The sequence below is a fragment of the Saccopteryx bilineata genome, chromosome 2 (genome assembly GCF_036850765.1).
Source record: "Saccopteryx bilineata isolate mSacBil1 chromosome 2, mSacBil1_pri_phased_curated, whole genome shotgun sequence".
Taxonomy (NCBI): domain Eukaryota; kingdom Metazoa; phylum Chordata; class Mammalia; order Chiroptera; family Emballonuridae; genus Saccopteryx; species Saccopteryx bilineata.
Window position 1 is genome coordinate 263,324,320 of NC_089491.1, and position 16,888 is coordinate 263,341,207.

The 16,888-nt window shown below is 44.0% G+C and overlaps 1 protein-coding gene across 1 annotated transcript in view; it reads right to left on the minus strand.

Moving 5' to 3' along the window:
• ACADS (acyl-CoA dehydrogenase short chain) overlaps positions 1 to 15,762 on the minus strand; it is a 33,952-nt gene extending 18,190 nt beyond the window's left edge. The window contains exons 1-2 of the mRNA XM_066260385.1: positions 15,632 to 15,762; positions 14,118 to 14,269 (exon numbers count right to left, since the gene is read on the minus strand). Of these exons, the coding sequence (XP_066116482.1) occupies positions 14,118 to 14,269; positions 15,632 to 15,680 (201 nt within the window). The 5' untranslated portion in view covers positions 15,681 to 15,762. The remainder of the gene's footprint in view (positions 1 to 14,117; positions 14,270 to 15,631) is intronic.
• Between the last annotated feature and the right edge of the window lie 1,126 nt (positions 15,763 to 16,888).

A 16,888-nucleotide genomic window follows, 5' to 3' on the forward strand; every position in this document is an offset into this window, starting at 1 on the left:
AAAAAAGAATCAGTCAGAAATGACAAATACAATATTAGAAATGAAGAACACAATGGAAGGAATTAAAAGCAGGATGGATGAAGCTGAGAATTGAATCAGCGAGTTAGAGGACAAGATAAATGCAGGCACGGAAGCAGAGCAGAAAAAAGAGAAGAGACTCAAAAAGTCTGAGGAAACTCTAAGAGAGCTCTGTGACAACATGAAGAGAAATAACATCCGCATCATAGGGGTTCCTGAAGAAGAAGAGAAAGAATAAGGGATAGAGACTTTGTTCAAACATATCATAGCTGAAAAATTCCCTAAATTAAGGCAGGAAAATGTGTTACAAGTTCAAGAAGCACAGAGAACTCCATTAAAGAGAAACCCAAAGAAATCTACACCAAGACACATCATAATTAAAATACCAAAGCTAAGTGATAAAGAGAAAATATTAAAAGCTGCTAGAGAAAAAAAGACTATCACCTACAAAGGAGCCCCCATAAGGATGACTTACGACTTCTCAACAGAAACACTTGAGGCCAGAAGGGAATGGCAAGAAATATTCAAAGTAATGCAGAACAAGAGCCTACAACCAAGACTACTTTATCCACAGCAAAGCTATTGTTTAAAATTGAAGAAGAAATAAAATGCTTTCAAGACAAAAAAAAAAAAAACTCAAGGAATTCACTACAACCAAACCAATGCTGCAAGAAATACTAAGGGGCCAGTTGTAAGCAGATCAAAGGGGAAAAAAGGATATAGCAAAAGAGGAATACAGTTTTAAAGAATAAAATGGCAATAAACAACTACATATCAATAATAATCTTAAATGTAAATGGATTAAATGATCCAATCAAAAGACATAGGGTAGCTGCGTGGATAAGAAAACAGGACCCGCCCTGGCCGGTTGGCTCAGCGGTAGAGCGTCGGCCTAGCGTGCGGAGGACCCGGGTTCGATTCCCGGCCAGGGCACATAGGAGAAGCGCCCATTTGCTTCTCCACCCCTCCGCCGCGCCTTCCTCTCTGTCTCTCTCTTCCCCTCCCGCAGCCAAGGCTCCATGGGAGCAAAGATGGCCCGGGCGCTGGGGATGGCTCTGTGGCCTCTGCCCCAGGCGCTAGAGTGGCTCTGGTCGCAACATGGCGACACCCAGGAGGGTCGCAACATGGCGACGCCCAGGATGGGCAGAGCATCGCCCCCTGGTGGGCAGAGCGTCGCCCCCTGGTGGGCGTGCCGGGTGGATCCCGGTCGGGCGCATGCGGGAGTCTGTCTGACTGTCTCTCCCTGTTTCTAGCTTCAGAAAAATGCAAAAAAAAAAAAAAAAAAAAAAAAAAAGAAAACAGGACCCGTACATATGCTGTCTACAAGAGACACACCTTAAAACAAAAGATGCACATAGACTGAAGATAAAAGGATGGAAAAAAATAGTTCACGCAAATGGAAATGAAAAAAAAGCTGGGGTAGCAATACTTATATCAGACAAAATGGACTTTAAAACAAAGGCTATAGTAAGAGATAAAGAAGGTCACTACATAATGATAAAGGGAGCAATCCAACAGGAAGATATAACCGTTATAAATATCTACGCACTTAATATAGGAGCACCTAAATATATAAAGCAGACTTTGATGGATTTAAAGGGTGAGATTAACAGCAATACTATAATAGTAGGGGATTTCAATACCCCACTAACATCACTAGATAGATCCTCAAGAAAGAAAATTAACAAACAAACAGCAGACTTAAAGGACATACTAGATCAACTCGATTTAATAGATATCTTCAGAACCTTTCACCCTAAAGCAGCAGAATATATATATACATTCTTTTCAAGTGCTCATGGTACATTCTCTAGGACAGACCACATGTAAGGGCACAAAAGCAGTCTCAACAAATTTAAGGAGACTGAAATCATAACAAGCACTTTCTCTGATCACAATGGCATGAAAATGGAAATCAACAACAGAAAAACTGAAAAATACTCAAACACTTGGAAACTAAATAGCATGTTATTACATAATGGGTTAACAATGAGATCAAAGAAGAAATAAAAAAATTCCTAGAAACGAACGATAATGAGCATACATCAACTCAAAATTTATGGGACACAGCAAAAGCAGTCCTGAGAGGGAAGTTCATAGCATTACAGGCATATCTTAAGAAGCTAGAAAAAGCTCAAATAAACAACTTGACCCTGCATCTAAAAGAACTAGAAAAAGAACAGCAAGTAAAGCCCAGAGGTAGAAGAAAGAAAGAAATAATAAAGATCAGAGCAGAAATAAATGACATAGAGGTTAAAGAAATAATACAGAGGATTAATTATACCAGGAGCTGGTTCTTTGAAAAGGTAAGCAAGATCGATGAACCTTTAACCAGACTCACCAAGAAAAAGAGAGAGGACTCAAATAAATAAAATTAGAAATAAGAGTGGAGAAATAACAACTGACACAACAGAAATACAAAATATTGTAAGAAAATACTATGAAGAACTGTATGCCAAAAAACTAGACAACCTAGATGAAATGGACAAATTCCTTGAAACATATAATCTTCCAAAAATTAATCTGGAATAATCAGAAAACCTAAACAGACCAATTACAACAAATGAGATCGAAACAGTTATCAAAAACTCCCAAAAAAGAAAAGTCCTGGGCCTGATGGCTTCACAAGTGAATTCTACCAAATATTCAAAGAAGAACTAACTCCTATCTTTCTCAAGCTATTTCAAAAAATTCAAGAGGAAGGAAGATTTCCAAGCTCCTTTTATGAGGCGAGCATAATTCTGATTCCAAAACCAGGCAAAGACAACACAAAAAAAGAAAATTGGCCCTGGCCGGTTGGCTCAGCGGTAGAGCGTCGGCCTGGCGTGCAAGAGTCCCGGGTTCGATTCCCGGCCAGGGCACACAGGAGAGGCGCCCATTTGCTTTTCCACCCTTTCCCCTCTCCTTCCTCTCTGTCTCTCTCTTCCCCTCCCGCAGCAGCCGAGGCTCCATTGGAGCAAGGATGGCCCAGGCGCTGGGGATGGCTCTGTGGCCTCTGCCTCAGGCGCTAGAATGGCTCTGGACACAACAGAGCGACGCCCCAGAGGGGCAAAGCATCTCCACCTGGTGGGCATGCCGGGTGGATCCTGGTCGGGCGCATGCGGGAGTCTGTCTGACTGCCTCCTCGTTTCCAGCTTCGGAAAAATGAAGAAAAAAAAAAAAAGAAAGAAAATTATAGGCCAATATCCCTGATGAATTTAGATGCTAAAATCCTCAACAAAACATTAGCAAACCAGATCCAGCAATATATGAAAAAAATCATACACCATGATCAAGTGGGATTTATTCTTGGGAGGTAATATTTACAAATACAGTATTTGCAAATCAATCAGTGTGATTCATCACATAAACAAAAGGAAGGAAAAAAACCAAATGATAATTTCAATAGATGCAGAAAAAGCATTTGTTAAAATCCAGCACCCTTTCATGATCAAAACTCTCAGCAAAGTAGGAATACAGGGAACACCCTCAACATGTAAAGGCCATCTATGACAAACCCACAGCCAACATCATACTCAATGGGAAAAAATTAAAAGCAATCCTCTTAAGATCAGGAACAAGGCAGGGTGCCCCCTTTCACCACTTTTATTCAACATAGTTCTGGAAGTCCTAGCCATAGCAATCAGACAAGAAAAAGAAATAAAAGGCAACAAAATTGGAAAAGAAGAAGTAAACCTATCATTATTTACAGATGATATGATATTGTATATAGAAAACTCTAAAGTCTCAGTCAAAAAACTACTGGACCTGATAAATGAATTCAGCAAGGTGGCAGGATATAAAATTAATACTCAGAAATCAGAGGCATTTTTATACACTAACAATGAACTGTCAGAAAGAGAAATTAAGGAAGCAATCCCCTTCACCATTGCAACCAAAAAAATAAAGTACCTAGGAATAAATTTAACCAGGGAGATTAAAGATTTGTACTCGGAAAATTATAAAACATTGATAAAAGAAATCAGGGAAGATACAAACAAGTGGAAGCGTATACCGTGCTCATGGTTAGGAAGAATAAACATCATTAAAATGTCTATATTACTCAAAGGAATTTATAAATTCAATGCAATACCTATTAAAATACCAATGACTTACTTCAAAGATATAGAACACATATTCCAAAAATTTATATGGAACCAAAAGAGAACACAAATAGCCTCATCAATCTTGAAAAGGAAGAATAAAGTGGGAGGTATCACACTTCCGGATATCAAGTTATACTACAGAGCTATTGTACTCAATACAGCCTGGTACTGGCATAAGAACAGACATAAAGATCAATGGAACAGAACAGAGAACCCAGAAATAAACTCACACCTTTATGGACAACTGATATTTGACAAAGGAGGTAAGAGCATAGAATGGAGTAAAGATAGCCTCTTCAACAAATGGTGTTGGGAAAATTGGACAGCTACCTGCAAAAAAATGAAACTAGACCACCAACTTATACCATTCACAAAAATAAACTCAAAATAGATAAAAAAAGACTTAAATGTAAGCTGTAAAACCATAAGCATCTTAGAAGAAAACATAGGCAGTAAGCTCTCTGACATCTCTCGCAGCAATATATTTGCCGATTTATCTCCACGGGCAAGTGAAATAAAAGACAGGATAAACAAATGGGACTATATCAAACTAAAAAGCTTTTGCACAGCTAAAGACAATAAAAACAGAATAAAAAGACAAACTACACAATGGAAGAACATATTTGACAATATGTCTGATAAGGGGTTAATAACCAAAATTTATAAAGAACTTGTAAAACTCAATACCAGGAAGACAATCCAATAAAAAAATGGGCGAAAGAAATGAATAGACACTTCTCGAAAAAAGGGACATGCAGATGGCCAATAGGCATATGAAAAACTGCTCAACATCACTAATCATCAGAGAAATGCAAATTAAAACCACAATGAGATATCACCTCACACCGGTCAGAATGGCTCTCATCAACAAAACAACACAGAATAAGTGCTGGCGAGGATGTGGAGAAAAGGGAACCCTCCTGCACTGCTGGTGGGAATGCAGACTGGTGCAGCCACTGTGGAAAACAGTATGAAGATTCCTCAAAAAATTAAAAATTGAACTGCCTTTTGACCCAGCTATCCCACTTTTAGGGATATACCCCAAGAACACCATAGCACTGTTTCAAAAGAAGAAATGCACCCCCACGTTTATGGCAGCATTGTTCACAATAGCAAAGATCTGGAAACAGCCCAAGTGTCTGTCAGAGGACGAGTGTATTAAAATGCTTTGGTACATATATACTATGGAATACTACTCAGCTATAAGAAATTATGACATCGGATCATTTACAACAACATAGATGGACCTTGATAACATTATACTGAGTGAAATAAGTAAATCAGAAAAAACTAAGAACTATATAGATGGGACATAAAAATGAGACTCAGAGACATGGACAAGAGTGTGATGGTTAGGGGGAGGGAGAAGGAGGGGGGAGGGGTGGGACACAAAGAAAACCAGATAGAAGGTGATGGAAGACAATTTCACTTTGGGTGAGGGGTATGCAACATAATCAAATGTCAAAATAATCTGGAGATGTTTTCTCTGAACATATGAACCCTGATTTATCAATGTCACCCTATTAAAATTAATAATAATAAAAAAAGGAATTGTGAAAAACATTATTTAATTAAATAAAAATGCATAAAAAATGTTTCTGCACAGCAAAAGAAACCATCAACAAAACAAAATGGCAACCGACTAAATGGGAGAAGATATTTGCTAATAATATCTCCAATAAGGGCCAATATCCACAATACATAAAGAACTCATGGCCCTGGCCGGCTGGCTCAGTGGTAGAGCATCCAACTGGCGTGTGGAATTCCCAGGTTCAATTCCTGGTCAGGGCACACAGGAGAAGCAACCATTTGCTTCTCCATCCCTCTCCGTCTTCTTTCTCTGTCTCTCTCTCGCTTGAAGCCTAAGGTCGCTGGCTTGAGCAAGAGGTCACTGGCTTAGCATGAACCCAAAAGGCATGTAATAAGCAATCAATAAACACTAAAGCACAACTACAAGTTGATGCTTCTTCTTGTCTCTCTCCCTTCCTGACTCGCTCACGCACTCTTTCAAAGTAAAAAAAAAAAAGAACATCTGCTTCTACCGCTAACTTTCTTACCAAGAGCAAACTTGTCTGTAATATTACTAATAGTTTGAGGGAATATAGGAAAAAGAAATCAAGCAGAGTCTGTTGTTTGGTAGGAAAAACCTCAGCACATAGCCCTGTCTGGAACATGGCTCTGGGGGGAAGCACCTCTAAACTGTGCCTGCTTTTCAATGGCCTATTTGCTTATTACTGTCCTCTACTCACAAAGATGTTGAGTTTTTTTCACACCTCCACTGATGGCACTGAAGACAAGAGAACGGCTGGTGAGGTTACCAAGAGCAGGTGCACTGGTTAAGGAGGGTGTTCCCGCCTGCGCACTGGGCTGCTGGACAACCTCCTGGATAGCGGATACAGAGGGTTTTGGAGCCAACTCAACTTGGAGTCTGAGTCCTACCTCCATGTAAACCTGGGAAAATCACTTAACCTGTCTGTGCCTTAATTTTCTCAATGCCAGTGAAAACAGCTGTAACCATATTAATAGCTACCATTTTTCAAGTAACAGACACCATGAATTTAACACACATGATCTAATCCTTGCAAGCAGTCCAGGAGGCAAAATGGAGATCAGATTTGCAGATGGGGATGTCCTTCTGCATTAAATGAGGATTAAATGAGATGACACATACTGAAGGCTTACTACCTAAATGTTCCCAGCTAATTTTGGTGCACAGAAGGCCACTTGCCTACTTGGCTTTGAGCTCCTGGGGTATTCCCACAGTCCAGGCACACTGTGAATGCACAATACCGCATTTCCCCATGTTTAAGTAGCTCCCATGTATAAGACGCACCTTAATTTTGGAGCCCGAAATTTGGGGGAAAAATATATTACATAAAGTTATTGAACTCGTTTTATTCATCATAAAATTCATACAACTCCTAATCACTGTCAAAACTCCCATCCATTAGCTTGTCCTCATCTGTGTCTGATGACGAATCACTGTCTTCATATATTGCCTCATCCTCAGTTCCATCTATGGCATTTGAAATGCCACACTTCTTAAATGACTTGACAACAATCTCAATCTTGATATTATCCCAAGATCTTTTCACCCAGGTACAAACTTCTCCTATAGTTGGTTTCTTCACTCTTCCTGCTGGTGTCAAATTGTCCCAAGAAGACTTCATCCATTGGTTCTATTTGTCTCTCATGGCAGCTTTGAAGGGTTTGTTAATGCTGACATCAAGTGGTTGGAGCTGGGATGTCAAGCCTCCATGTATGACAGCAAGTTTTGTTTTTTGCTCTGCAACAATCTTCTTTGTGTTTTTTGTTATGTGTGCCCTGAACTGACCAAGCACCAATAGGACAGGTTTGCATAAGAGCCCACCTGGTCTCCTCCAAACTTTCTCAAACCAGATCTTCATCCTATCCTGATCCATCCAACCCTTGTCATGAATGTGGACAATCACTCCTCAAGGAATGTCTTCTTTTGGCATTGTTTTGCATTTGAAAATCAGCATAGAAAACAGATTCCAAGATGGCGACAGAGTAGGTGGACGTTCTAACTGCCACCTCCCAGGGCCATATTGAATTACAACTTAATTTAAGAACAATCATCTTGAGAAACCAATTTTGGACTAAACGAAAAGGAGTCTATAACCAAGGATCACAGAAGCCACACCAAGACCGGTAGCAAGGGTAGAGACGTGGAAAGGGCTGCTCCATTCCCAGGAGCAAGTGGCAGCAGAAGGTCCGAAGGGACTCTCACTGCAGGAAGGGTTGCCCTGAGGGGTGTAGTTGCTCAGCCTCAGGCCAGGTGCCCCAGCCTAGAGCCCCAGAGCCTAGAAGAGGTGCCCACAAAGCATTTGGAGGTAAAAAAAAAAAGCTGGGTTTCTGTCTTTGAAAAAGAGATGGAGCTCTCAGAGACACCGGCTCTGCCTTAAAGGGCCTGTGCAGAAAATCCTGTTCACAGACACTTACGCAGGGCTCCGGTGAAGGGAGGGCTGAGAAGACTAGAGTTGCATGAGGAGAATGTAAAGTTGGAGGCTCAGGGAGAGACACTGTGGGGGACAGCCATGGGAACCACTGTGCTGAGTCATTCTCCAATACTGCAGTCGCCATCTTTCTTGGGTGGAGCAGTCCCCTCTGAGCGGCATCAGCCTGGGTAAAAGCAACTGCTCCACCCTTGGGAGTCTCTCCTGCCCCAGTCATGAAGATTGGGTTGTGCTGAGAAGTCAGAAGCAGAGGGCACGTCAGTGACTCAGTTTTGTGGTGTAGAGGCTGGAGCTTTCCCCACATGCTCCCGAAACTAGGACTGGTGCTTCGGCCTCACTGTAGAAACTGTCCAGAGTATGGGCAGACCACACCTCTGGGTCTCAGAGGCCCCATCCTACTGAGGTCTGTGAAAAAAGTCTGGGCAGACTAACACCTGGGGCCAAGGGGCAGAGCCACACCCACCACCCTTCCTAATCCCTGAATTGTCGCAGGCCTTAGACTCTACCAGAGGTTTTTTGTTGTTGTTCTTTTGACAGAGACAGAGAGTTAGGGGGATAGACAGGGACAGACAGACAGGAAGGGAGTAGATGAGAAGCATCAATTTTTCATTGCAGCACTTTATTTGTTCACTGAATGCTTTCTCATATGTGCCTTGACTGGGGGGCTACAGCAGACCAAGTAACCCCTTGCTCAAGCCAGTGACCTTGGGCCCAAGCTGGTGAGCTCTACTAAAACAAGATGAGCCCACGCTAAAGATGGCGACCTCGGGGTCTTGAACCTGGGTCCTTCACATCCCAGTCCAATGCTCTATCCACTGCGCCACTGCCTGGTCAGTCTCTACCAGAGGTTTTTATCAGTGGCTGAGCCAACAAGCAGCCAGGAGACAGAGGCTACAGGAGGCGGGACTCAGGGAACCTTGACCTTTTAAGTGGACCTTCCCCCAGGACCAGTGTGGGTAAAAGCCAGCCTAGGAGTGCAGCTTGGTATTTCCATAAGCACCTGGGTCCAGCAGAGGCAGCCACAAACTCTATATTGCTTGTAGCCCCAAGAAGGTTGCTGAGGGCCAGTCATGGGCAGTGTCTCCCACTGGTCTGTGCCAGGTTCCTGCCGGGGAGGCCCATGGCTGGCACATCTTGTGGCCAGCTGCAGAGAGCAGTGGTTCAGGACCTAACAACCCTTGCTAGAGTGGTATCCTAAGGAAGGGCGCCTCACACCTGGCCCAGCTGAGGCGAGTTTTGCTCTCTGTGATCAGTACCGGCACAGCAGCTCATGTGCATTGGATAGGGTGGGGCTTCACAGTCAGCCAGCCTGGGTGCTGGGTATCCTGCCCTGCTGGGCTAGATTCCACAGAAGGAAAAGAGAGAGGCTTGGAGCATAGATATTTAAAGTGTAGGTCCCTGTGAATCTATTGTTGGATCTGGTCAAGGGGCTTAACTACTTTCTGGGGGGGCATAGTCAGCCCTAGGAGAGGACTCTCTCAGGCTTCCTCCTTGATACCAGGGTCTCATCAGCTGTAAGAACTTCTGCAGAGGGCTGTCAGCTATATTCGGTCTGAACCTGCTGCTCACCTTGTTGGGGAGAAATAAAATTTGAGTATCCAGCAGTGGCTGAGGGATTCGACTCTGGAGTAGGGACCACATCACCAGTACTGAGCTCTTGACCAAGAGACCCCTGAAGTAGGAGGTCCCACTAATGTTGTATTCACAACTTCAGCTGCCCTAACCCAACAAACTTGCAACCTGTAGAGGGGTTGGTTGGGTGAGGCCAGTCTGAGCCCACACTACAGTCTTTCTAAAGAAGACTCTGTGGGAAGACCAGGCAGCTGCAAGAGGAGGTGGAGCAGCTGAAAAGTGGAGGCAAATCTTACAGAGCTTGGGGCTTTTACGGAGCTGCTGTCATCTCTAAGTAGGAGGAAGCTGATTCTTATACATAGGCTGGCCCCTCCCACACTACCCAGGCACAGAAAACACAGACACAAACAGCAAAAAGAGCAGTAGCTCCAGACAGGTAGCCCACAGTGGGTTAAAAACAACAGCTGATGCCAACCCAAGAAGATCTAGAACACAACTGGTAGTAGACAGCAAAAAACCCTAGACTCAGGTAGATACACAAGCAGCACACCCAAAGGCAGAGTCTAGCAGGTACCAGGCACTCTGGAGAATAAATACACCCAACAAGACAGACATTTCACAGTGTGTAATACACATGATCAAGGTTGACCCTTAGAGCCAGCTAGCCTGAAGGAATAACTGTACCCACGAAAGGACTAACTGCATTCTATACTCACAGACAACAAGAAAGAAAATAGTACCCTCAAGAAGCATTCCTAGAGCAAGGAAAACAGGTGGCCTGGAGGTCAGTACCACTGAGCCCATCTTCCTCATAAAAACCCACAAAAATTTCAAAGTCAGACACACTACCTAATACACAGACAAAATGAGCAAAGAAATGCAACTAAAATGAATCAACAAGAGAAATCCCCAGAAGAACTAAATAAAAAGGAAGTAACCAAACTACCAGATGCACAGTTTAAAATAATGATTTAAAAAAATAAAATAAATAAAATAATGATTTTTAGGATGCTCAAGGATCTCAGAGCAACAATGGATGGACATAATGAGCACCTAAATAAAGAGACAACAAGCATCAAAAAGGACATTGAAATCATAAAAAAGAACCAGTCAGAAATGACAAATGTCAGAAATGAAGATTGCACTAGAAGGAATCAACAGCAGGCTGGATGAAGCAGGGGATCAAATCAGCGATTTAGAAGACAAGATAAACAGCCTGACCAGGCAGTGGCGCAGTGGGTAAAGTATTGGACTGGGATGCAGAAGACCCAGATTCAAGATCCCGAGGTCGCCAGCTTGAGCGCAGGCTCATCTGGTTTGAGCAAAAAGCTCACCAGCTTGAGCCCAACGTCGCTGGCTCAAGCAAGGGGTTACTCGGCCTGCTGAAGGCCCGCGGTCAAGGCATGTATGAGAAAGCAATCAATGAACAACTAAGGTGTTGCAGCGTGCAATGAAAAACTAATGATTGATGCTTCTCATCTCTTCGTTCCTGTCTGTCTGTCCCTGTCTATCCCTCTCTCTGACTCTCTCTCTCTCTGTCTCTGGAAAAAGGAAAAAAATAAAGATAAACATAAGCACAGAAGTAGAGCAGCAAAACGAAAAGAGGTGCAGGTGTGGAGAAAAGAGAACCCTCCTGCACTGCTGGTGGGAATGCAGACTGGTGCAGCCACTGTGGAAAACAGTAATGCGTTTCCTCAAAAACTTAAAAATGGAAATGCCTTTTGACCCAGCTATCCTACTTTTAGGAATATATCCTAAGAGTACTACATCACTGATTCAAAAGAAGACATACACTCCTATGTTTATTTGGAGCATGGATATTTAAAGTGTGGGTCCCTGTGAGTCTATTGTTTACAGCAGCCAAGATCTGAAAACAGCCCAAGTGTCTGTCAGTGGACGAGTAGATTGCAAAGCTGTGGTACATATACACAATGGAATACTACATGGTCATGAAAAACAAGGAAATCTTACCTTTGCAATGGCATGGATGGACCTGGAAATTATTATCCTAAGTGAAATAAGCTAGGCAGAGAAAGACAAATATTATATGATCTCACTTACATGTGGAATCTAATGAACAAAGTGAACTGAAGAACAGAATAGAGGCAGAGGCGGGGTCACAAGGAGCAGAAGGACAGCTGTCAGAGGGAAGGGGGATGAAGGGGTGGGATCAGAGGTGAAGGGATTAGTGAAATTATATATATATATATAACAAATAGATATATAGAAAACAGGACAGCAAACCCCAGAGGGAAGGGGGGAGGGAGTTAAGGGGATGGGGGCAAAGGCAGTGTAATGGGGGACATGGGAGGGTGTAATGGGTGGGGGTGAGAGAGTTATATTGAGTGGGACACTTGAATCCATGTTAACACAATAAATTAAAATTAATAAAAAAATTTGAAAAAAATCAGCATACGAGGCAGCTTGGTTCCATCAGCACAACAAGCTAGAACAACTGTATAATGGCTATTTTCATGTCTACTTGCCTCCACAGTTAAAGTTTTCACCTCCTTCTTATTAATAGTTCTGTTACTTGGGACATCAAATTGAAGGGACTTCATCCATATTTGCAATCTGTCCCAACTCAATATGATGTGTCTTCCAACATTGAATGACAAAACAATGAAATTCAAGGACCTTCCGCTCACAGCTTTCAGGCATCTTTTGGGCAAGTCTGGCATGTGTACGCATGTTTAGTCCGTTCTGTTTCATGAACCTGAAGCACCAATTGTGTCCTCCTTTCAAATCAGTAACTTCGTTTTCATCAGCAATTCTTGTCTCATGCTAAACCACCTTTGTGGACACAGGAATTCCAATTACCCTTTGCTCTTCAATCCATATCTTCAATTCCCTTTCTAAATCGGGCCATTTTGCTGACTTGCCTCTCATGGCCTTCTTCTGCCATGGCATTTTCTTCAGTAGTTTTCTTCTTCCCACAGCCAGTCTTGGGTTGATTTCTCAGTTGGAGAAGGACCAGACTTACGTTCAGCAGCACAATTTCCATTCACTTTTGCAAAGTGGATCACTTTTAACTTGAATTCAGCACTGTATTAAAATCTTTTCTGAGCCATTTCTGGGCAGAACATGGCAAAACGTAACCTACCATAATATACCGGTAACAAATGCAAAACAATGAGCACAGAGAAAAGTGCAAAAAACCGGGAAATGCAAGTAAAAAAATCTACAATGAGCACAAAAACAAATGCGAAAAAGTGGGAAATACAAGTAAAAAAAATCTACAACCACTGTATAAGACGCATCCAGTTTTTAGACCCCAAATTTTCTGGAGTGAAAAACTGGCAAAAGGTGGCCAGAAAGGTTTACACTGCCACCAGTTATTTATTCCACAAATATCTTTTTTTTTTTTTTTTTTTTTTTAGTGATAGAGACAGAGAGAGAGGGACAGACAGACAGGAAGGGAGAGAGATGAGAAGTACCAATTCTTTGTTGCGGCACCTTAGTTGTTCAGTGATTGCTTTCTCATCTATGCCTTGACCAGGGGGCTACAGCAGAGCAAGTGACCCTTTGCTCAAGCCAGCAACCTTGGGCTCAAGCCAGTAACTTTGGGCTTCAAGCCGGTGATCTTTGGGCTCAAGCCAGTAACTTTGGGCTTCAAGCCGGTGATCTTTGGGCTCAAGCCAGCGACCTTTTTGAACCTGAGCCCTCTGCATCTCAGGCCAACGCTCTATCTACTATACCACCACCTGCCTGGTCAGGCTGTTGAGTATTTTTATTATGAACCAGACATCTTGCCAGGTCTGCAGATACAGCAAAAACATCTTAAACCTGTAATCACAGATGGGCTGACACAAATGGAGAACACATGGCATGGGAGGGTACATGCTGACTGGGATCTCAGAGTCTGGCAGAAGACAGACTTGGGTAAAGCCCTAGCTCTGCAGTGCTCTGGCTCCCTGACCTTGGGCACATTACTTAACCCTCTCACTAACCCGAGTTCTATCAGCTGTACAATAGGGTGTATTATGCTAGTATCTCCACCTCATAGAACGTTGTGAGCAACAGATGAGCCAATACTTCCCAAGCACTGAGAACAGTCCTAGCTCATGGCAAGCATGCTTAAGTTTTGAATACAGGGAGGGGCAAAAGTAGGTTTACAGTTGTTCGCATGGAAAATACTAGAATAATTAATAAAAAACAAGAATAAACTCTGTTTTGCATCTTCATAACTGTAAATCTAATTTGCCCCACCCTGTATTATTATTAATACAATGCCTGGCATTGAGTAAGCATATTGACCATCCATCATTACTATTGTTCCAAAAACTAAATCCTGGCTATGGGCCTCATGCTGAACAAGGGAAACTTGCAGAGCATTTTCTGGGTCTTAAGACCTGCTTTAGGGTTCCTTGACTGGAGTCTCAATGTCCCTGTCTGTCACTGTCACCACTCATCCAGAAGCTGAGGGCAGACCTCCATCATGGGCTGCTGAGTTTGGGATCCTCACCTGAGCCGCTGGGAAGCGGTGTTCCTTGTCTATCTGGGCAGCGATGGGAATCAGCTCCTTCTCAGCAAAGTCCCGGCAGGTCTGACGCAGCATCTGGTATGTCTCCGGCAGTTCCACAGACTGGTAGACGGTATGTAACTGACGATGGACAGCTGTCAGCAATGAGTGGGGGTCAGTGGAGGGGGAATGCAAGAGGTCTTGCAAAACAATAACAATAGTGATCTACCAACTCAGTGGTTTCACACTAGGGGTGGTTTCGCCTCCTAACAGACATTTGGCAATGTCTGGAGATATTGTTTTTTTCCTTTTTATTGAATTTATTGGGGTGACACTGGTTAACAAAAGGATACAGGTTTCAGGTGCACAATTCTACAACACATCATCTGTACACTGTATTGTGTGTTCACCCCCCAGGTCAAGTCTCCATCCATGACCATTTATCCCGCCCTATATCCTCTTCCACCTCCCCCCAACTCCCCGTTACCTGGAGACATTTTTGGCTGTCACAACTGAATGGGGAAATGGTACTGGTCTGGAATGAGTAGAGACCAGGGATGCTGCCAAACATCCTACAATGCACAGGGCAAGTCCCCACAACAAAGACTTATTGGCCCAAAATGTCACAGCAGTGCTATTGAGAACTGACTTACAATGCTTGCTAAACACTTTGCATACACTATCACACTCAGTCCTCAGTATAATGCCAATAATAATAAGAGCATAGCTCTGTGACCTTAAGCAAGGATCTTAACTTCACTGCACCTCAGCTAATATTCAATTTGGGGGAGAACACTATTGAGTATCTGGAGATAGAATTAAAGATATACTAACTGTAGCATTTAGCACATGGCCTGGCAGGAACAGCTCTCAATGAGGATTGCCTTTATTGTTATTATTCAGGGTGACTGGGTCTGACCAGGCAATGGAAACCCTAGCCATAGATGTCACCTCAGCTCCAGTGGGAGAGAAAGAAGGTGGGAAAAGTGGTAATATTTACTGAGTACCTGTTATATGCCAGACATTGTAGCAAGTATTTTTACATACTCTGTGACTTAATTCTTTCAACTCTATGTGAATAGTAATACATTACTGTGGTCATTTTACACATGGGCCAGTTGAGGCTCACACTGGCCAACTGAGGCTCACAGGGGCTTGTGTGTCTTGCCCAAGGTCACAGATGCTGAGTATGGGTTCAATCCCACTCCTGGCTCCGTTGGGACGGGCGCACCCTGAACCTCGGCCGGGCGTGAAATGAAGGCAGGGGACGCAGATGCAGCCGTGAAAATTGGGTTGGGGTTGGGGGTCAGAGCAGGACCTGGGGTCACTGCAGGGCTGGGGCTGCGCAGGCGCGAGATGCAACCAAACTAGGGGAAAGGCCACGCGCGCTCCCGAAGAGGGCGCCGCCTGCCCGCCGGGCAGTCGCAGGGCCCCCGCAGGGAGGCTGGCTGCCGGGACTTGCCAGCTCCGGCGGCCCCGGACCGCGGCCCCGCTGTGCGGAGCCGGAGAACACTCACCTCTGCGGACGGGGCCACAGGCCCGGGCAAGCAGCGCTGCGGCAGCCATGAAGGACTGAGACCAAACACGGTTTCTCGGCTCCCGCCTCTGGGAACAGCTTTACAGTTGAAGGGGGCCGGGCCGGGCGTGGGGGCGGGGCCGACGCTGCTGCGCCCAGGGGCGGGGTCTACAGCGGCTCCTCCCACACCCAGCTTTTCTCTGTGGAGAGCTAGAACCAGACTAGGTCTCGGGCGGTCTGTGTCCTCAAGGTCTTCAAACACTTCGACCGCAGGCCCATTTATCCCAAAATTCAATTTGGAGACCTAAAAACCTACATGACTAGCCCCCACCCCACCCCCACGCCCACCATTCCTTTGCTGTCTTTGCTCCAAACACACCGGCAACGTCTCTAATACACCTAGCGTTTCAAGGCCTCCAGGCCATTGTGATCAGTTCCCTCTGATGGAATGCTATTCATTCAAATCTCACTCACTGAGGCCTGCCTCGACCCCAGGCTAGTATTTCTCCCACACACATTGTCCATCCCATTGTTTATTTATTCGTGACACTTAGGATCTGAAATCTTATTGAGCCCCCCAAGAGTCTGAACTCCAAGAGGGGTAAAGGGTCTTGTCTTTCTCTGGTGCTCAATAGTTAAGCCTAGGGAATTGGGTTGCTGGGAGGATGATTTCTTTCCCCCAGAGGTTGTGAAGTTGAGGTGGCACTGCCACTTCCCTGTGTCACTGTAGTCCCATCTGTCTCATTCCCAATTGTGGGGCAGAGTCTCTTGGAAGCAGGGCACTGCCCTCTAATGCCATACATTTAGTCCTTAGCATCCTCCTCAGGACGCCTCTACCCTGCCCAAAAAGCTGTGGCAATTTTACTTGCCTAGCAAGGGTCTTCACTAAGTACAAATGAGAATCACTTCCACACCTCCCGGGTACCCACATATCCCTCCAGCTGCCTTTCTTCCCCCGTAACTCAGCCAGGCATCTGTCCCCAGCACTGACCCACATGCCAGATAGTCTTCTGCCTTTCCACCAAGTGAAGACACCAAATTTGCTGGTAGCTTGATCTTGGGCTTCCCAGCCTCTACAACTGGAAAGTTAATTTATTATTTTTTTTTAAAAACTTTTTTTTTCTTGCTCTACTTCTTAGAGATCAAGCAAAAGTCCTTAATATGTTACCTTTCATTTAAAAGAAAGGCTTAAATTTAAAATAAAGCCTCTAGTACATAGTACTTTAAAGTCAAATAAATGACTCTTTGGCAAATGCTC